General features: G+C 41.2%; 1 protein-coding gene across 4 annotated transcripts in view; it reads left to right on the top strand.

The window, feature by feature from the left end:
* The window catches only part of Zfp407 (zinc finger protein 407), a 399,166-nt gene that overhangs the window by 154,981 nt on the left and 221,538 nt on the right, over nt 1-22,647 (top strand). For all 4 annotated transcript variants that reach the window (XM_008772221.4, NM_001427664.1, XM_017601148.3 and 1 more), the window contains exon 4: nt 7,193-7,267. In XM_008772221.4, coding sequence (XP_008770443.2) covers nt 7,193-7,267 — 75 coding nt within the window. The remainder of the gene's footprint in view (nt 1-7,192; nt 7,268-22,647) is intronic.

The following is a 22,647-nucleotide window of genomic DNA, read 5'->3' as shown; positions in this document are numbered from 1 at the left end:
ATCTTTCATCTATTTTATCTATCCGTCTGTCTGTCTGTCTGTCCGTCCGTCTACCCACCCACCTATCTATGTATCTGTCTTTCTATCTTCCATCTGTCCATCCATCCATCCATCCATCCATCCATCCATCCATCCATCCATCCATCCATCTATCTATCTATCTATCTATCTATCTATCTATCTATCTATCTATCTATCTAATCTATCATCCATCTATTTAATCCATCCATCCATCCATCCATCCATCCATCCATCCATCCATCCATTCATCTTCCTTCCTTCCTTCATTTCTTCCCATGTGTCTGTGTATCTCTATATCATGTATCTACCTGTATTTTTGCAGATAGCAGTAGAAATATGCACCTACACTTAGCTAAAGCTTTTCGTACTGTAGATGAAACAGGAGCTATCTGTAGGCCTGTGTTCTGTGTTTGCAGACCTCTCTTAGTCCTCACGTACAAATATCTTTATTTACTGTTTTCCATTTCTCTTATTTGTATTCATATTCAAGTACATATTCAGCAAAATGGAAAAAGTTCTGTATTTACAAGTGTTATATAACTCCAAAGTCAAATAATAGCATGTTAAATATATTTTTCAATATCTTTAATTAACATGAGAAGGTAAATTATGAGTGTTTTTAAGAACTATTATTTGATGTTTTGTTTATATTTTTATTTTTAGCCACATGGGGATTATTATGGGAATAAATTGGTCTGCTTTATGTTATATATTGTGGAATATATTTAATGGTGAGAACTGTGCTGCTCAGTTTGCACTCATAGTTTGTTGATTTTTATTGAGTGGTGTTTTGGTCAGGGCAAATCTCAGATTCTGAACTGTCAGAGAACTTTTAGTGTCTGCTAATCCTGTGCGTTCCTCCACACCAGTGTCTGCTAATCCTGTGTGTTCCTCCACACCAGTGTCTGCTAATCCTGTGTGCTCCTCCACACCAGTGTCTGCTAACCCTGTGTGTTCCTCTACACCAGTGTCTGCTAATCCTGTGTGTTCCTCCACACCAGTGTCTGCTAACCCTGTGTGTTCCTCCACACCAGTGTCTGCTAACCCTGTGTGTTCCTCCACACCAGTGTCTGCTAATCCTGTGTGTTCCTCCACACCAGTGTCTGCTAACCCTGTGTGTTCCTCCACACCAGTGTCTACTAACCCTGTGTGTTCCTCCACACCAGTGTCTGCTAATCCTGTGTGTTCCTCCACACTAGTGTTTGCTGGCCCTGGACTACATTTACTTCTCTGTAATGCATTGTCACAGACTGGAAATGTGCACTCTCTGTAGAGGGGCAGAACTGTGGCTGTGTTGATCTTTCTTCCCCTTGAATCGAGAATCACTGTGTTAATTTGTTCCTTCTTTTCCTTATAGCAGTTACTCTGGTAGTACTTGTTTAATAGTCACTATGTGGTCCTTTTTTAAAATCTCACTTAATAAATCTCACGTATACTTATCAGCACACTGTAAATTAGGAAGCAGAGACTTAGCATGACAATAAAAATTCGTTCCAGCTCACTTATGTGGTAAATAGAGCTAAGGTCTTAGCTCTTACCACAGAGCTTTTAATTTAGTTCTCTAGCACCGTAAATGCATAAACAAAGCCTTTGGAGATTTCTTCCTTTCACATTTCTTGGGCTTTTACTCTAACTTTGCTGAGGTATGAAAAGTTTGTGTTTCTCAGATTCTTCTGTAAATGTCTAATCTCCAGATCAAGAATGAGAGCCCGAGTCATGGAGCTCAGTGCCTCCCCTTGATTAGCGCCATTTGAGAGCACGCACAGCAAGTATGCTGACTATGTTCTCATGCTCAAACAGAGGAAGCTTCCACCACTCAGGAATGGTTAGTTGAATATCTAGCCCTCAATTTCTGTGACTTTGGGATTCCTAGCTTTATACTCTATGAGGAGTGTAGTTACACAGATGCTGCACTCAGACACCCATTGTCTCAATAATGTTCTGATGAAATATATGCACACTGGATAAAACAGTAACATTGTGGCATGTTAGTTGGCCCACATTTCAGTCCTCACCCGTGGTGGAGCCAGCATCCTTTTCTCCTTGCTGTTGCATGGTATCCTTTGTGGTGCTTTACTTTCCTTCATCTCACCTTTAGGGATCATCTTACTTGGAGTTTTATTGCTGTGAAGTGCCCCCATGACTATGGCAATCTCACAAAGGGAAGCATCTATTTTGGGCTGCCTTGCAGTTCAGAGGCTTACCCCGTTATTGTCATGGGGAAGCAGGGCAGTGTGCAGGCAGAAGTAGCTCTGAGGTACTGATGAGAAGTTCTGCGTCTAGATCCACAACCAGCAGGAAAAGAACCAGTTCAAGTTTCTGTGACTCAAAGCCTAGCACCACAGTGACACAGGTTTTTCAGGAAGACCGCACTTAACTCCAACAAGGCCACACCTCCTATTAGTACCTCTCACTATAAGCCAGCCATTCGCACAGGAATCTACGGGGACCATTCCTTTTAGGTGATTTTCACACAAGAATGTTGTTTGGTGACATTGGTGACATTTGTAAGCCCTGTCTGTGTGAGCTGCACTTTATTTCAGCATTTGTTCACTGCACCAGTACCAAGATGAATGTAGGTATTTTGGAGTTGAAGTTCTTTGTCTGATCACGTGTCTTTCTAGGTAAAATCAAATCATCTACTACTAGATTGTGTTGAGGACCATTCTAATGGCAGTATTTAGATGTTGCACTACCATCCTGCCTCTCAGGATGTCAGTACTTACGGGACATTTCTCTTTATAGCAGCCCTCCTGTAGAGGATGTCATCTGTTTGAGGTCATTAGGAACTGGAGAAGGCACATGACACCATCAGCTTTACCCCGTGTTAAAAGGCAGAGCCAGAATTGGCCTTGTGCTCTCCTCCCAGCCTTCCCAGGCTACCGTGTTTCCCTTAGAGGTGTATGTTTTACTTAAAGAGCAGCATTACTTGGCTAGTGTAATAGAAGGAGTTCATTAGCCTGAAGTAGTTCCACACGTTTTCATGATTGTAGGCACTTTCGTATATAAGTCATTAGACTTTGCCAGCTAGTCTCATGGCCTATTGTCTTTTCAGTGAACTTTTACTTTGGTAGAGATTTAAAATGATAATCATTTGATTTTGGGACCACCTACCTGTGTACTGAGCGTGACCTGTCCTCTGTGCACCTGCATGGGAACTCTAGGATGTCTGCATAGTGCTGGCGTCTCAGTGGTGTCATTCATAACTTGTAACTTCTTCCCCAAAATCGTCCATACCCTTCAGAAGGCTGTGCTCAAATTTGAACTTGTGATTTAGTCAATTCTCAGCCCAGTTAGTACTTATGTAGGAGGAATTGTGGACATTTTGTCAGTTAGAGAGTTGGAAGTAACAATCACACACAGAAGAATAGGAGTGAAGACAGCCAGCCCACAGGAGCCCATGCTGGTGGGGTGCGTTCTGTCTGCAGCAGAGTGTAGGTGCCCCAGGTTTAGGCCTGACTTGTGGCCTGCGTGTTTCAGCGCCCTGCCTTACACATGGGTGTGAGTGAGACAGGCAAGCAAGCAAGGTTTTGTTGCTTCTCGAGTCTCTGTGCTTATGATGCTGGATTTACTTTGATAAGGCAGATTAAACCCACAGGACTAAAAGAAGGGAAGCTTTCATAATCTATGTATAGGAAAGCTATTTTGAACTGAAAGTAAAATAAAGAATCGTTGTTTGAAAACTAGCATGTAAATGTTAGCACTGTCATGTACTTTTAACACCCAAATCCAGTTTAAGTGATAAAATATCAGGCCCTTGTGTTAATCTTAAGGATGCCAGACACAAGACCATTGATTCAGGTCATCATGGCAACTGAATTAAAGCGAGCGTTCCGACTGTGTGCATCACCTTCCATTTCTCAAGGTGGGCTTCACGAGTGCGCCACGGAGGGGAGGCAGCTTCTTACAGCTCATGCTAAGGAGTTTCCAAGTAAGGTGCTATTCCCGAGGCAGGAACAGAAGCATAGCAAGGTAGTTACACTGACCTCCTCAAACAAAGTAAGGTGGTAGTCACAACAACCTTTAAGACAAAGGTAGGCTTGCAAGGTCGGTGTTTTTGAAGCAAGGACATGATTGCAGTTTCTTGGGACAGGCAGTGCAGAACCATTTGTAATTGAGTTATAGTGGGCATAGCCCCATTCTTGAGAAACAGAGATTTAGTCATAAAAAAGAGTGAACCTAGTTTGCCTTTACTATAAGACGACTTTTAAAACCAAGGTGGAGGCAGGCTGGCTTATCAGGTGCAAATCAGTTAAAATCCGTTACATAATCAAAATTTTAAAATAATTATTCTACCTTTCTTTAGTCTGTGGCAAGCATGTGCCTCCCCCCCCCCCCCCCCCCCCCACACACACACAGAGAGAGAGAGAGAGAGAGAGAGAGAGGGAGGGAGGGGGAGAGAGGGGGGTAGAGAGGTCTGTGGAAGGGTGGGGCACAGACAGAGACATAGAGACAGAATGGGCCTCCTCCTGTAAAGCGTGAGCCAGGTAAATAATCTGTTACTGCGCCTACAGTGGTTGTTCCCACAGAACAAAGCTAAAGCCTCTATGTTCTATCCACCGTGTGGCTCCTGCCTGTCTGTTCTGCTCTGCTCCCTGCTCTCAAGCCTGGCCTCCATTCTTCTTGGCTCTGGGCCATCTGATGGCTGTGGCACTGGATCCCAGGGGGGAAAGGCAGCACAGGCATCTGATGGGCCATGCCCCTCTCCCTAGTCTTGTGCTCGGGGTAGATGAGGAGCCTTCCAGGAAGGCTGATGCTGCTTGCTTTTTCATTTGGTCTTTGTGAAAAACTCACCTCATACCTGATGCATAGTCAATGACAGTTACCATGAAGGGGAGAACGTGTGGTTTCTTAGGAGCAAGGAATGCTAGCTTCTTTGGAGGGATATTTTTGTTTTCTTTTTTCTCTATGAATTATATTAAAGTCTTAAGTCCGTACTGTGTTATATAGTGAGTGGAGCATATCCCTACCAGTCGTCTTCTCTTTGGTCAGCTGGGTATTTTGTTTTACACTCACAGTTATATCAAAAGTATCACACCAGTCATATTTTAAAGAGCCAAACACAAAGAAATGGCATCTAGGTTAAATGGGATAAGTACATATTTTACAATTGAATATAAACTCATGTTCTAGACTGCACAAATTTTCCATTTTCTCCAGTATTCCCCAAAAGTGACAAATCGCCTCTTTGCAGAATCCCTTTGCAGACTTAGAATGTGTAGGTCAGAGTTTCCTCCCTCTTGTAGATAGTCTCCTGTGTATTAGAACATTTTTGCTTGATTTTTATTTTAAACCTTAGCATTCTAATTAATAAATGGTTCTCTATTAAAGAACTGCATTCTGGTTTCTGAGTTCAAATCTCTTAAATTGTACTTGGTCACATGAAGAAGCTGTGCTTTGCAACTTTGGGTTTTTAACCTTTGGTCTTCGCTATTAGCTTTATGTTTTTTTAATTATTGGAAAATGGAGGACAGTAGGAAAGTTATGACTTAAATGGACTGTTGTTATTGCTGTATTCTTTTTTCAGGAAATGAAAAATGTTATTTATTCTTTCCAAATCGAGCAGAAACAAATATAGAACATCTAATGCTGTTGTTTTTTTGCTCACCACTTAATATTATCACAGTTTGATCCTTTAAATGTGATTATTATCTTTCCATTATAATGATTGATGATGCAACCAGCTGTTTGTGTTGTAAAGCATCTATTGTCATAGTTCTTGTTGCCTACTATGCAAAACGGAATGACTGGTGTTTTCATTGTATGCAGCTTTATTTGAAAAATGAAGTAAAATTATTTAAAATGCAAATATATTTTTCCCTACACACTTTCCCAGTGTTATATGAAAATAAACAAATAGGTGATGTTTTCAAAACGAAGCTTTTGTGATTCTAGAGATTCTTTGGCTTTTGCTTTTCATGGCAGATCTCTTCTGAGAGGCTGCATTACTCAACATCCTTCCCATTGCCCGTTTGTGCAAACATGTCCAGATGAATTCAGTGTTTAATGTTAAGAGTCTTATAACATGCCAATTTGATTTGTAGCCTTTCATATCATAGAATGCTAATTAAAATCATATTTTTGCATGTGTCACGCCTTTCATGTACATATGCAAATAGATTCTGTTGCCTTTCAGCTATTAGTAATTAACTTTATGAAGGACAGCTGTAATACATAATTAACAAAAATGTTTGCAAGCCCTTTACACTCTAAGTTACAACAGTAAATTTTTTTTTTACCCACTTTTCAGATTAGCCATTTTGTCTAATGTTTCAGAATGAAATCTGGTGCCTTTGAGAGTGACATAATTGATGTGGTGCTGTGTGGAAGGATGGCAGTGTGTGTGCTGCATGTGTGCCCTCTTTCCATGTGTGTGCTTTTACCCGGTGTGTGAGTTAAGGGACTGGGTCAGGTGATGCTCTTTGTTTCATGTATACTGACGTCTGTTCAGCACAAAACCACATGTTATGTGTGTGCATGCTGTAGACACTGGAAACTGTTAACGTTGTTTCAAAACAACCTCTTTCCATCACTACCATGGTTTTTAGGATGCTTCATACAGCTATTCCTTTTTCTTTTTTATGATTCTTTAAATATGTAATAAAATGATATTTTCTCGAGTGCATTTCATGATTGAAGTGTGGTATCAGCTATGGGGCAGTGTATGTTATATCATAGTACTTTTTCTTTTTCATCCCAGCTGACAATGGAGACAGTGATTAAGAAATACAGTCATAGTTTGATCTTTTGGATACTTTGGATACTTTTAATATTCCCAAACCAGAGAAGAAGCCCATCAAATTAGATGCATTTGTGTCTTTTGCTATTTAATAGGATGGTGCCTTTGAGGAAGAGGCAAGCAGTGTCTGAGAACTATTCAAATGAGCGTGTCCACATTGTGCTAGTGCACGCCTAGTCCAGAACTATTCAAATGAGCGTGTCCACATTGTGCTAGGGCACGCCTAGTCCAGAACTATTCAAATGAGCGTGTCCACATTGTGCTAGTGCACGCCTAGTCCAGAACTATTCAAATGAGCGTGTCCACATTGTGCTAGTGCATGCCTAGTCCAGAAGCATTCTTAAGTGCTCTCTACAGTTGTCAGCCAAGTGCCAAGATAGAATTCTATAATTAATTTTCTTTTCTTTCTTTTCTTTCTTCTTTTTTTTTTAGGGTTGCTTTTGTGATGAAGAAACACTTGAATACTCATCTGCTAGGCAAGCATGGAGTTGGCACCCCAAAAGAAAGGTAATTTCATCTTTCTGTATTTTGTATTTCATGTGTACAGTTATTTTATCTATTTTCAGTTTTGTTTAATGAAAGAACTTCTCAAATTTGTATTACTGGTTCATCTTGAATTTGTAGCTTCCTTCTTGAACTCCATTCATTATGTCAACTTTTCGGAAAAATGTAATGGCATATGGTAGTTTTAAAAGTCTGGAAACACTAAAGGTTTTGTGATGTAAACAAAACTATGGAATTAAAATTGGAGGGAAATGAAAGTAAATCCTAAAACAAATATTTAAAACTAAATATTGAGGGGAGAAACAATTAAATGTTGCCTATAGTGTAACTTTTTGAAGTTTTAAAATAACATTTTTGAGTTCTTATTATAGACTTAAAACACTGACAATATTAAATCAGAAATGTCTATGTCATTCTCCAAATAATACTATAGTTGCCATGTCAGGAAAAATAGCCTACAGTTATTGTACCATCAATGCCAGGTTTACTTTTCCTTGGTGGCGTATAGTTATTAACTTAATCATGTAGACTTAATTGTTCTCACTGACCTGATTTCTAACAGTGTCAGTTACTACGTGAACATGGCTACTTGTGATATTGTGTAAGCTTAGAAAATGGACTCACTTAGTACATAGAGACATGCTCTCAGCTTCCAGAATTGAAGCTAGGATTTCAGCTTCCCTTCCAACTCCCAAGGAAGTACCCTAGGTTTCTATAGTCAGCCGGGTGTCAGTCATGGTGTTTTGACGGTTCTAAAGTCGTCTACCAAATTATACTAAGACCTCAACCTTTTTAGCAATGTTTAAAATATCTATGGCTATTTCAAAATAAAAATGTCTATTAGTCTAATAGTAACTTAACTAGATTACTTTTTCTGAAGTTTAATTTCTTTAACATTCAAGTGTGTTTAGAGATTTTTGTTGTGTTCAAATATTTTCAAATTGTGTGGGCTTCCTTTGTATCTAAACTTTGCTTTCTCATAATTTTCTTTGTCATATTTCTGTCCCAATTATACCCAGCTAACAAGTGTGTTACATACATGTTATACATATGTTCCTCTTGTTTTCATATGAGTTATCTCAGTTCTTAAGCAGTACATTAGGATTCTAATTTTATAGCTATAAGATAAAATATGAATTAGAAGATAGAATTTGGACGTGTTCTTATTTTCTCTCCCTCACATCAAGGTCACACAAATAATTAACCTTCATTTACACATATATTTATTTATCATGCTAACACCTTCATTAAAATGATAATTTTTATATAATGTACCAAGAAAGTCATGCACTTACTGTTTGGTTTTTCTATTTGTCTTCCCTGAGGTTCATAGGTACTTTTGTTCCTTTAACTCTGTGGTATAAATAAAGCTGCAGAGATGTAGTAATTTATTGAGAATGGCTGCTACAGGCTCAGACACCTGAGTACTTGGGCCCACATTGGTAGAACTGTTTGGGAAGGATTGGGGTATTTGGCCTGTTGGGACGAGGTATGTCACTCTGAGGGTTTTCAGAATCAGGCTCCCTTCCCAGTTATCCATCTTTCCCTCCATCTTCTACTGGTGTGTGTGTGTGTGTGTGTGTGTGTGTGTGTGTGTGTGTGTGTGTCTGTTTAGTTGTCTATTTCCCAGTAGACTCTGCCTCTTTTACCTCTCAGTGTAGTCATAGGTTGGTGACCAAAATTTAAACAGATTGCCTGTTGCAGAACATTCCATCATCCCATGCCAGAAAGATCACATGACTTCCTTTCTTGTGAGACACTAGCATGCTTTTGTACCTATACTAGCCTTGCCAAGTAGCATGAAAATGCTACTAGATTATCTGGATAGGTCCTTTTAAGTCTTTCTAGTGACAGCATTCATCTACACTAGATATTTTTAAATTTTTCTTCCTGTTAAGAATTCTTTGATTCAGATGTGTTTGTGATATCTTTTGGGAAGGGGGCATTATTGTGTAGAATGATGGATCAGAATTCCTGTAGTTAGCTATGAATGCATTTTCTCATGTCCATCTGTGGTTGGAGGAGACCAGGATTTAGAAATGTAATCTGTTTCACATTCATAAAAGCTCCTCCTCCTTGCATGTGTGAGTTTGATTTACCTTCTCTTTGGGAACAACGTTTGTCAAGTCATTAAAGCTTTTTCTCACCCATTTAAAACACTAATGCTTTGGCTATAATTTGGAAGCTTGCTATGTTTTAATTTTTCCAGGACGGTATCATCAGTTTTTTTTTTTTTTCATGTTCAGAATTTGATTCTACTCCCTAATGCCTTGCATATTGCAGAAAAATATAAAATAGAAGTTAGCTAAATAGGCTGTGACAATTAAATTAATAATGCATTTTTGTAAGTATTTAGGGCTTGTGCTTTGAGTGATGTATGCAAAAATGTTAATTTCTTAAAGCAAAGTCACATCCTTCTATTCTAAAGTTTGATGAACCAAAAAAGTTTGTCAGCATAACTGTCACTGGAGGAAAAAAACCTAAATTTCACAGTGTTCTTGAGATCCTGTGAATATTTGAAATGATGATAGCTTTTGCAGGAATCAATTTTTTACCTAACTTCTCATCAACTCATGTTAAGGTAAGGTAAATACAAGCAACTGAATGTGCCACGTGCAGCTCATATTTGTAAATAATCAACTCAAGTCAAGTTGTAAGTGCATTCTCAAGCAATTTTTACTATAAATTTGTATTTACCTGTTACTGTTAATGATGGGAATGAAAATGTCTTTACAACACCTTGGTTTTGCTCCTAATAATCTTGAACATTCTTTTCTACATTTGTAACAATGAGTACAGCTACATTGTGTTCCCTGTGACTGTGAGGCCTGTGAGAGAGGGAGTGTCATGTCTGTGTAGTACAGTGCTTAGAACCAACTGGCTTGGGATCGTGGAAGAGAGGAGGGGCATGCTCCGCTTCAGTTTTCATCTGCCTCTAGGAGCCTTTTATGCCTCTGAACAATTGTGTGTGTGTGTGTGTGTGTGTGCGCGCGCGCGCGTGAGTGTGTGTGTCTGTGAGTGTGTGTGTCTGTGTGTGTCTGTGTGTCTGTGAGTGTGTGTGTCTGTGTCTGTGAGTGTGTGTGTGTCTGTGTGTCTGTGTATGTGAGTGTGTGTGTGTGTGGTGTGTGTGTGTGTCTGTGAGTGTGTCTGTGTGTGTGTGTCTATGTGTGTGTGTGTCTGTGTGTGTCTGTGAGTGTGCCTGTGTGTGTGTGTGTGTGTGTGTCTGTGTGTGTATGTGAGTGTGTGTGTGTAGTGTGTGTGTGTGTGTGTGGTGTGTGTGTGTCTGTGTGTGTGGTGTGTGTGTGTCTGTGTGTGTGTATGTGAGTGTGTCTGTGTGTGTGTGTATGAGTGTGTCTGTGTGTGTGTGGTGTGTGTGTGTCTGTGTGTGTTTGGTGTGTGTGTGTGTGTCTGTGTGTGTGTCTGTGTGTGTGTGTCTGTGCGTGTGTCTGTGTGTGTGTCTGTGTGTGTATGTGAGTGTGTCTATGTGTGTGTGTATGTGAGTGTGTGGTGTGTGTGTGTGTGTGTGTGTGTGTCTGTGTGTATGCGTGTGTGCCTGTGTGCATGTCTGTGTGTGTGCACGTGTGTGCACTTGCACACGTGTGTATCTTCATCCTTCTTGGTTATATTCCTTTAGGGAACCTGACTGAAACAGTGACTATGGCTGCTATGAGTTTTTGGCTTGCAGCAGACATTCTGTCCAGAAGATTCTGTTGTACCACAGTCTTTCTCACCTTGTTTTTACCCCCATTCTGCCCCCTGTTCTGTCGTGCCCCTTGACCCCTGTATGGGTCAGGGTGTGATGCAGTGCCCTGTGTAGAAGTGAGCATGCAGTGGTGCCTTATTCCTAGCCCCTTCCATGTCTGCGTCCCCACATACACTGTTTTTTGAAGAGAACGTTCAGCACTGATCTGTGGGTGTGAGAGCAGATGTCTGAACGCAGTTGAACAGCGTGTTCATGAAGCAGTACATGAGCTAGGTTCTCCTAGGCCTTTGACCTGACCTCTTCAGTCACGGACTTTTTACCAGTTTACTGAATTAGGCAAGAATTGCATCTGGTGGCGAGTGCATCAATCCAAACAGAAAGGTTTTATACATAAATCTTAGAACATTTGTCCCATTGTTTTATCAGTGTGTAGACCTTGCAAATATGTATTGTAACATGCTGGGTCCAGCACTCAGTACACCGTGATAACTGGTGAGTCAACAGTAGGAAAGCTGACGGCAGGAATGGAGTTACACTGTAGTCCATGCTTCTTTTCATTACCTGTAACCGCAATACGTGATCTTTCAAATAGGGCCTTCCCATCTCCTTCTGTGGGCAACTGTCAGAAATGGCAGTAGCCTCATATTTGGGGGTGGGAGTGGGGGTCTCCTTGACCAACCATAAATAGGGAGGTATCCCACATCTGGCTCCAGGACTTTGTTTAGCAAGCTGACGTCTGGAAACTCGTCATTGTCACTAAGTGACTAGAGATGGAAGCTGCACTTCTGCCAGTTTGCCCGCTGTGCTAGATAGAGATCAGCAGTGATGCCCGCTGTGCTAGATAGAGATCAGCAGTGATGCCCGCTGTGCTAGATAGAGATCAGCAGTGATGCCCGCTGTGCTAGATAGAGATCAGCAGTGATGCCCGCTGTGCTAGATAGAGATCAGCAGTGATGCCCGCTGTGCTAGATAGAGATCAGCAGTGCGATGCCCGGCACTGTGAGGGTTCAGGTGTGAGGCATGGTGGTGTGTTTATATAAAGAGAATAGGAATATGGTCGATGAAGGTGTGGTGAGGTATGGGGAAAGGGGAGGCCCTGACGGACCCATGCTGAGACATCCCTTCCCCTGAGGGACCAGCTACAGGATGGTATAGTATAGAATACAGTTTATTCAGGACAGTATAGTGTAGCGCATGAGGAGGGGAGTTCAAAGGGTAGCAGGGGGGAGGGAGAGAGAGGGGGGAAGGAGGAAGAAAGCAGGAGGAAGAGGGAGAGGAAGAGGAAGAGGGAGAAGAAGAGTAGAGGCAGGCCATGAGCACTTGGAGAGACTGGGGTGGGGGAACAACAGGGGAAGTAGAATAGGGATAAAAGGGACAGAGAGGGAAATGGTAAGGGCAAGAGAGAACAAGGAGCAGGGCAAGCAGCCCTTTTCATAGTGTCAGGCATTCTTGGATACTGCCAGGTAACTGTGGGTGCGGAGCTTAGACAGAATGCTAACACATGGTACCAGGAGGGTTTGGGTGTCAGACTGAGGGTTTGGGGTATGACTATGATCCCGGGGTGGCAGGGGGTGTTGAAATGTTTGGTGTGACCTGGGGAAGCTTTGAGGTATAGGGTATGTGACTTAGGAGGGTTTGAGGTGGCTACCTTGGGTCCTTTTCTCTTTTAACCTTAAAAAGTTCCCATGCAAAAATAGTGTAAAGGCATCATTTCCTGTTCTCTTTGGTTTTAAAAGTTTGTTGTGCCACAATTTTTCATGAAATATCAAGATAGCATCCAAAACAATAACTCAGGTCGATATGATTTTCCCATGGGTTTTTGTGATCATTGAACTGATTCTTGGGGTACCTTGGTTATCGAGGAATGCTGCCATTCATGAATGGAACTATGCAGTTTTCAGAAGTGAATGTCACAGAGTGCAGTGGACTGCCAGTTTCCTGGCTTTACCTTATGAATATTAATTTTTTCTTGTTAGAAGATTATTCTCTCCAGAATTCCTCAATATTAGATGTAGTGGATACACTGTTTCCTTTGAAGTAGATAGGCGGTTCTCCTCAGTACATGGAGGAGGCTCTCCTCAGTACACGGAGGAGGTTCTCAGTACACGGAGGAGGCTCTCCTCAGTACAGGAAGGAGGCTCTCCTCAGTACACGGAGGAGGTTCTCCTCAGTACATGGAGGAGGCTCTCCTCAGTACACGGAGGAGGTTCTCAGTACACGGAGGAGGTTCTCAGTACACGGAGGAGGCTCTCTTCAGTACACGGAGGAGGCTCTCCTCAGTACACGGAGGAGGTTCTCAGTACACGGAGGAGGCTCTCCTCAGTACACAGAGGAGGCTCTCCTCAGTACATGGAGGAGGCTCTCCTCAGTACATGGAGGAGGCTCTCCTCAGTACATGGAGGAGGCTCTCCTCAGTACACGGAGGAGGTTCTCAGTACATGGAGGAGGCTCTCCTCAGTACATGGAGGAGGCTCTCCTCAGTACATGGAGGAGGCTCTCCTCAGTACACGGAGGAGGTTCTCAGTACATGGAGGAGGCTCTCCTCAGTACATGGAGGAGGCTCTCCTCAGTACATGGAGGAGGCTCTCCTCAGTACACGGAGGAGGTTCTCAGTACATGGAGGAGGCTCTCCTCAGTACATGGAGGAGGCTCTCCTCAGTACACGGAGGAGGTTCTCAGTACATGGAGGAGGCTCTCAGTACACGGAAGAGGCTCTCCTCAGTACACGGAGGAGGTTCTCAGTACATGGAGGAGGTTCTCAGTACATGGAGGAGGTTCTCAGTACACGGAGGAGGTTCTCAGTACATGGAGGAGGCTCTCCTCAGTACATGGAGGAGGCTCTCAGTACATGGAGGAGGTTCTCAGTACATGGAGGAGGTTCTCCTCAGTACATGGAGGAGGCTCTCAGTACATGGAGGAGGCTCTCCTCAGTACATGGAGGAGGTTCTGGTTCTTCATGTCCCTCCTGCTGTCACTGTGGATGCGGCTTCACAGCCTCCTCAGGCTCCTGCCTTTCAGGCCTTCCTCTTTCATCATCACTCCCTGCTCTCCTGTCTGTTCTTACTTTGATATTTTGGGTTTTGGCTTTTTTTGCCATCAGCTTTTTCTTAAAGAACCAAAAAAAAAAAAAAAAAAAAAAAACCCAAAAAACCAAACCAAAAAAAGAACGCCCCTCCCCAAAACAAAATACTACCTGCACAATTTAGTTTAGGAAAAAGAAAAGACTTATGGATAATGTCAGCATTAAAACTATTTACAGGAGACTCACCTCTGTTGGCGTTAAGTGACGGTGACTTGTCCCTCTTCAGTCTTGCTTACTCTAGTAAGTCTGTAAGCTAACTCACATGTGACCAAGTTCCCTGTCCCCGTTCTTTGTGTACTCTCATCTGTGGACAGTCAGATCTAGAGAGCAGTCTGTGGTACCGTGACGATTTCTGTGAAAAAGGTTTTAATTCAAATGAAGCTAGTGAGTCATTTCTCAGTAACACAATAAAAGCCACATCACTTATCAAAAATGTTATTTATCATATTATTTATGGAAGACTGCATTCTGCATTTAATTGGGTTAGTCAGTAAGTTTATTTAGGTTTATATGGATAGAGACACACAGTTTCCACTAAAGTCCCCTTCCCAAGGTTTAGGGCTAAGCTCTATACTGCATGGGTCGCTTCAACATTCTTTGTTTCCACCAGCATACTGCAGGGGTACACGTTTCTCTGCTGTCTCCCAAATGAAGGTCAACACAGGCAGCTGTAGCGTAGCATGTGCAGATTCCACAGAGTCCAGCCTCAGCACTGTGTCCTGGAACTACATATGCGTGGCCCCACGCTGTTCTCTGCCCTTCCATCTCTTAAGTTGTTTTCTGTTTTCCCAGTATTATCGTTGTTATTATTATCATTATTATAGAGAGCCATTTCTTTCACTGTCGTGTTTTTACTTTTTTGTCCTGTAGATCGAGTTTTTTACATTATAATTATTATGCTGATGACTTAAATTTTAAAAACTTCCTAGAAGTAACAAGAAACCCAGTATTGATGTTAGGTCAGTGTTTGGGCTATTCCATCAAATGCTGTGTTGTCTCTGTGAGACTCGGGAACGTGATTCCTTCTGGTTGTTACTTCAACAGAGACTGTGCTTTCCAGCAGTGATTTGTCATTTCAGACTTGGGTACTAGAGAATCATGTATGTAATTGAGTTTTCCTCTGTGTTTACTGCTGGGAAGCTGGTGTCCTAAACTGTGACCCTTCTTGAGCTTGTAGGAGGACTTTAGGGAGCACAATTTATTTACTACAGTTATTTCCAGTTTCTTTTTTTTCTCTTTTCATGAGGAAGTCCCATTTTATGTGAGTGATATATTTTAACAAGCTCATATAAATCAAAGCCGTCATAATTCAGGAGTAGTATTGCAATAGGAACTTTTAAAGTTAAGTCAATACTTTCCTACAAGTTCATGTATCTTTAGCCCCTTTGTTTTATGTCTCTCTCTTGAGCACTATATGACCCTATTATTAGATACTTTTAGAAAATGTTCTTTTCACATCAGATGAATCCTTTTTCTACATACCACTTCACTCATTTTATTTTGTAGAATTTTCTCCTATTTTAAAGAAGACTTTCTTTTAAGATTTTTGTCCACTTAATAGGTATGTGCTTCCTAGCAAGAAAGGGTTTTTACTCTCCCTTTATAGCATGTATTTTTTTCCTCAGTGATTCAGAAATTCTCTTTTTTAATATCTTGGTTGTGGCATACACATGTTAGCATGTTTCTGAAAATGTTTGGGACCTCCTTGTTACCAGAAAGTTGCTTTGATTCTTTTCTTAAGAGTTTAAAAACATTCAGTGTCCAAAAAAGGATGAGTTTTAATGAGATGTTAGTTCATACATGAAAGACGAAAAGAGAGAGGTGGGTGAGAGACCTGCTCTGTTATGCAGGGAGGACCCTGGGATGTAAGCTAAGTCAAACTGTTTGTCTGGGGGCTTTTTCAAAGCTGTGCTGCAGAAGCTAGGCTGAGACCTGGGGAGGTGAGGCAGGCTGGTTGTTACTCCCGGATATCCAGATTCTTCCTTGACTTTAGTCACTGTCTCGAAACGGCCTTCAGGCGGGCTGCTCCTTTAGGGAGAATATGAAGAACCAAAGGCCAGGAGCCTTCTTGCTCTGTTTGCCTATTCCTCTGTTCTGTTCTTGTCAGCCCATATTGCTGCATGTTTGCTGCTTGTCTTAGTTAGGCTTTCATTGCTGTAAAGAGACACTACAGCCGCAGGGACTCTAACAAAGGAAAACATTTAATGGGGGCTGGCCTACAGTCCCAGAGGTTTACTCCACTGTCGTCATGGTGGGAAGTATGGCAGGATGTAGGCTGACATGGTGCTGGAGAAGGAACACAGACTTCTACATCGTGATCCACAGGCAGCAGGTCAGTGTACCACACTAGGCATAGCGTGAGCAGATATCACCTCAAAGTCTGCCTCCACAGTGACCCATTTTCTCCAACAAGACCACACCTACTCCAACATGGTCACACCTCCTAATGGTGCCATTCCCTATTGACAGACATTCAAATACATGAGTCTATGGGGGCCATTCCTATCCTAATTGCCACATCAAGAGATTTCAATACTTAGTCTTCTGATACATTTAAGCTCTTTCCCCCAGTCACTAAAACAATGTGCATTATTTAAAGGTGACAGCTTCTCTCTGTCCCTCTGAAGCTTGCTTTAGGGCTGGTGGTAAGAGTTCAATGACTTGTACATAGGGCAGTTCAGGGCAACTCCTTCGGGAGCCGTCTGGCCTGTGCATGGGGCACTTTGTTCTTCTCTTGTTCTAGGAGCTCGGAGCAACCCAGGAACCTCGGCAAGGACTTGGAGAGGGCAGCAAAGGAAAATACTTAAGATTACGGTGATAATGGTTTAACAAATGCTCAGCAAGGAAAATATTTCAGTGGGATGGATGAGGGTTCGAATGTGAGGTTAAGAATGGCAGACTGGGTTTGATTCCAGCCAAGATTTCCTTGGATGCTGCTCTGTGCTTCACTCACTGCGTAAAGGGAGCCAGCCCAGCCATGGACTTTTCTGAGAACACACAGTCCGGTCTGAAGGAACGATGTCTGGCAGGTGGGTGGGCACTACCGTGGGGAAGCTTCTGTTGACTCCATCTCCATCCTGGCTGCTGCAGGTAATTCTGTTTTTATGACTCTCATCATGTTGCAGATTCTGTTTGCAAATAAGCCTTTCCCTTCATCAGTAGTATTTTCAGAAATTCCTTCTTCTACCTTGCCTCTTTTCTTCTATATGCTCTCTCAGATGCCACTCAACATTTCACCTTTATTGGCTGTTGCTTTTATCATGCGTCAGGGATCATGGTTCCTGTTTTGCTACTTCTGTTTCTCCTCTACTCCTTCTGTGGTTGGCCTTTTTGATCTCATTTCCCTGGAGATGAAGGACACCCATGTGTGTTTATATTTTTGTTTATGTTTATGTCTTTGGTTAGGATTTCCTTTTTCCCATTATCTCTATACAGAAACCAAAAAATTATCATACTGCACTGATAACTATGCTACTCTACACTCCTGTTGAATTGTCAGGTCATAGATACATAATTTAGTACTCTGGAGATCTACTGAAGCAGCATTTGACTTGTCCTACATTGTTCTCGAGCTCACTCTGGAGGAGAGACTATGAGCTGTTCCTTTATTTGTTCAGTGATTTTTGCATAGAAAATGCATTGTTTAGCTGGACAGAGTTACTTAGGTATTTTTCATGATATTAAAGAGTGGTTGTTTCCCACCAACTGGCATCTCAAATCTTTTGGCTATCCCGTTCTTTTAATTTTTATTTCCCTTTAGAACACTGGCTTATATAGCTGGACTCTGGCTAAATATGCCTTAAACTCCTTCATTCCCAGTCACTGCCAGAATTAAGCCTAAATGTTTGCTCCAGCCTTCAGTTATGTGAAAGTGTCAGCTTTGGTGGAGTTTCACCAGAGAGCACTGACTTTATTTTCTGTGAGACCACTTTATATTCAGTTACTGGAAGTTGATAATAAACATCCAAATGACATCTTCCAAGGAATGCTCAGGAAACAACTTTAAAAAGTAATATTTTGAACTTGGGTTTGCAATTTGGACATTTATTTCAACCAACAAGTACCTGTAATTTTATTTTCTTAGTCTGCATTGCCATGATGGAAAAATGAAGTGCTTACACAATTATTTTCTCTAAGCATCAGCTTCCCACTCCACATCTTGTCTTAGAAGAACTGCCTGGTGAGGGTGAACCCTCCCAGTGGGGTGTTCGCTCCCATGTAAAGAGCATCACCTGCCAATGGTGTTCTGTATGAGACTCTGGTCATGGGGCTGTTCTAATGATTCGCAAAGCCTCCCTTATTTCACCTGACCCTTCCTCCACTCCTGAAGAAGCATAGTATTACTTGGTAGTTATTAGATACTAAAACCTACTCGGGTTGCATTATACAAAAATAATATTTAATAGGGTGAAAATGCAAATATATTTAATTCCATATGAATTAACATAACATTACATGGAAGTATTTCTAGCTGGTTGTAAGGCTATAAAAATGTTTTTCCAGGATACCCCTTCACCTCTTCATATCCTTTGCCCTGGATTTTAACTGAATTGTATCAGATTCCAAATTCAGTGTAGAGGAAGTCAGAGTGAGATGGATAGAGAGCCTTCCTAGTTGTGCTTTCGGCCGTCACTGTCACAGTGAAGCTGTCCCTCATTGTCTGGACTCCAGGTCCAGAATCTGTACAGCTTTTCCTGGGTTTGCTTTCAGAGCAGTCACTTGTTACTGCTTTGGAGGCTAATGTGCATCTGAGAACATATTCTATCGTTGTCTTTCTAAATGTCCTGTTTATTGGCTCCAAACTATGTGATTCATTTTAAGGGAATGACATTATTTTTTTCTTTCTTAGTGTGTAGTTTAACTTAATCTAATTTGTAATTTGCAAACCCTGCATGGATGCCTTGTAAGCTAACATGGATTATGTCAGTCTGTTCTGTGTGTTTCCTGATGAGCTAACAGTGTGCTGTTCTGCAGGGGTCGGGCCAAAACACTCCTGCTTGTTCTTTGGACAGTTGTGACATGACGTTCATGCAAATATTGCTTTAACATTACAAGACATTGTATAGGTATAATGTTTCATAATTTTAAAAATACTTGCTTCTAGGTAAAATTATTTAAGAAGTTTCTATTTGCTAAGGTCTACAAAATATCTCTCCTCCTTTTGTACAGATCTGCTCAAGTGTAGGGTCAGGGTTCCAGCAGATTCACAGATTCAATATTAATACGTGGAGTGGATTTAATTTAAAATTATACCACTTTTTCTGTTACTTTATAAATTCAAATTTTATTAGCATGTATCATTTAAAGGGGAGGATTTTACTACATTTCCATGTATAATGTAGTCCAGTTACCCCGTCTCCACTCTGTATCTCTCCTCACTGTCCCCTTCAAGGTCCTCTGCACATCTCCTGCACAGCCGCAGGAGTGTTTTTAAATCTCCTTTGTTTGCTTCCCCTAGATTCTTCCTATGAGAGCAAAACAAGCATTTCTTTTGTGGGAGTGGCCCATTTTACTTACCATAAGGATGTGTAGTTGTATCTATTTTTCTACAAATGACATTATTTCGTTCCTATTTATGACTGATTAATACGCAATTGTGGAGGTGCCCAACATTTTCCTCATCTGCATATGGCTGTCCTGGCTTAGCCTGCCTTGTTTTTATTTTTGACAGTAGTTTTGTTTATTAGGTTTTGGGTTTTTGTTTGTTTTGTTTTGTTAGATTTTTTAGACTTCTGTTAATTTTATTTTATGTGTGAATTGTTTACTGCATGTATGTATGTCCCAGGTCCTTGTTGCTCAGGGCCAAAATGCTGCATTGTATCTGTGGGAATCCATGCTACCCACTGAGTGGGTGATGGGAGTTGAACTTACAAAAACCGGAATCCAGCTCTTTAGGTCTGCTCTTTTCTGAGGAGCCTTCGTACTGATTAATGGCTGAGGCAGCTCATGTTCCTACTGCAGTGCATGAGCCGCCCAGGCCCAGCGTGTCTGATTCTAAATGATAGCCATTCCAGGTGGGTGAGAGGCAACCTCAGTATGGGCTCTGCGTTTCTCTTTCGAGGAAATTATTCAGCATTCTTTCTTTTATTTTTGGCTGTTTGCACTTTTTCATTTGGTGTGTTTATTGAGTATGACCACCATTTATTTTCGGATTCCTTGCTATTTTATTGGTGACTTTTGAGTTTTTCGAGTCTATGCATTTCATGTTCTGTGAATTGACACAGATGGATCCTGTTCTGAGGCTGGATCTTACTGGGGGGTTTTCACTTTTGTTTTATTGTTGCTTTTTTTTCAGTTTCTGGTTCTTGTGATTTTTCTGTGTAATTCAGTTCTTTTTGTGGTTCTAGTTTCAGCTTAAAGATCTATTACCTGTGCTGAGACCTTCAGATTTTCTTGTACCCATCTTCATAGTGCAGAAGGGCAGAGTTAAGCTAGGTCATGACTTCACCTGATTGGTTTAAACAATGAGAAACACTATCAACTTTTCCTCTATTGTTGGGTAACTAGTCTTTCAATGTCATTTATTTTAAAAGTTCCTCTTTTGTTTGTTTATTTTAACATCTTTGTCAAAAATTAGATAGTCCTACTATGTGGCCTGTTGGTGATTTCTCCCTGTGCTGAGCCCTGCTCTCTTCCTTCCATTCATGTCTGTGTATACATATCTCTTTGTGTCTGTGTTATGTTTAATACTGTTACCCTGGCTCTTAGAAGTAAAGACAGCTTCAGAATTTTCCTTTTAATAACTGAGTTTAAAAGTTTGGATATTAAATGTAGATGTTTTATAGTATAATTTTAAGTTTGTTTGTTTATTTATAAAAACAAAACAAACAAACAAACAAACAAAAACCCCACTATGAGTTCCACGAACCTGGCCTGGAGGAGAGGGTTTGATGAAGACATCCCATTTTGGACTGAGTCTTCCAAGGTCTCTGATTCTCCGCACATTGCCTAGTTAGTTGTTGGTCTCTGTACTTGTTCCCTTCTGCAGGAGGAAGCTTTTCTGATGACAGCTGAGCAAACTACTGATGTAAGACTGTAGCAGAATGTTGCTAGGAATCACTTACTGCTAAGTCCTTATCTGACTTTTCTCCGAGGTGGCCTTTCTAGTTTCAGGTTCTTGACCACCTGATCAGTGATGTGCATGGGCTCCATCTTGTACAACGAGCCTTAAATCCAATCGGAGAGTGATTGGTTCTTCCCACAGCACCACAGAGGAGGAGGTGGACAGAGCCAGAGGGCATGGAGGACACCAAAGAAACAAGGCCTTTGAGACATGAGGACTGACGGTCCATCTGGACTCACAGACTGTAGGAGCAAGCATGGCCTGTGCAGGCCACATGCACCCAGCACTGAGAGAAATAGGCATAGGCTTCCGTCCCTTGCTCATAAGCTATCTCCAACTGACGGCCACTTCATGAAAATGACAAATTAGCTTCCTGCAACAGCGTCTTACTGGGGATAAAGCCACATCTGAGGGCAGGCCTTTGCCTAGCAGTAGATGGCGTCCTTGGAGGACTTTGTTTCATGTTTTAGGGACTTTTTCCTTCTATCTGACAAGTGTATATTATGACTTCTGGCTCTGTGTTTTTATGTTATTCCTGTGTCTGCAAATGTGTGTATCTCTGTGTGTATATGTTTTAAGAAAGAATTGTCCGGCATGTTCAATCTATAGACTCAAGTAATTTATTTTTTGAAATATTTTATACTTTTTCAAATGTCTAGAATTATGATAGAAACTTAGTAATTTATTATTTAACCATCCATTTTTTGCTCACTTTTTAAAATTAATCTTTATTTCTTGGATACAAAGGATTATTGGTTTGCTATTGTTCCTGCTTCTCCCTATTCCTTTATTCTTGCCTTTTATTTTTATTTTACTTTTGATTGACCAAATCAAATCTACTTTCAGTAATCTTTCTGGTGTAGGAAATTTATGATTGATTGAGTAAACTACAGCATTGCTTTAAAAAATATCCATTTTAATAGCTTATAGCTACCATTGTTTTTTCATTATATATTTGTGTAAAAATCATGGGTAAGTCCTCAGACTTCCAGTCCTCATTCTATTACTTGGTGATAACATACACATTTCCTGAAGTACTAAATTAGATAATTCTTTAAGCATACATTTACCCCCTTCTTTGGTGGTGTGCACTTATTGATTGATTGATTGATTGATTGGCTGATTGGCTGTATGCGCTGTGGAGTGCAGGTGCCAGGCAGCCAGAGGCTTCAGGTTGCTCGGAGCTAGAGTTAGCGGCAGTTGTAAGTTGGCCGATTTATGTGCCGCAAACTGAACGTTGGTCCTCAGGAAGAGTAAGACGTGCTCTCCACCACTCAGCCATCTCTCTAGTCCCTTACTGCACTGAACCACCTTGGCCTCCCTCACTGTGCTAAAACATTTATAATAATATGACATATAGAAGTCATACTGTTTTCTTTCCACCATGGCACCGTTACTGTTACTTGTGGAAATGCAGACTATAGACTAACATCTTTCTCGACGATGTTTATGTGTTATATACCATGTCTATATTTACAAGTAAAGTACAGTCCCTTCCATTTAGAGCAGAGATACATGTTGGACTCTGCTTCAGC

Source organism: Rattus norvegicus, chromosome 18, assembly GCF_036323735.1.
Source record: "Rattus norvegicus strain BN/NHsdMcwi chromosome 18, GRCr8, whole genome shotgun sequence".
Taxonomy (NCBI): domain Eukaryota; kingdom Metazoa; phylum Chordata; class Mammalia; order Rodentia; family Muridae; genus Rattus; species Rattus norvegicus.
Note: the sequence above shows the minus strand (reverse complement) of the source record. Positions and strands in the feature narration are given on the sequence as shown.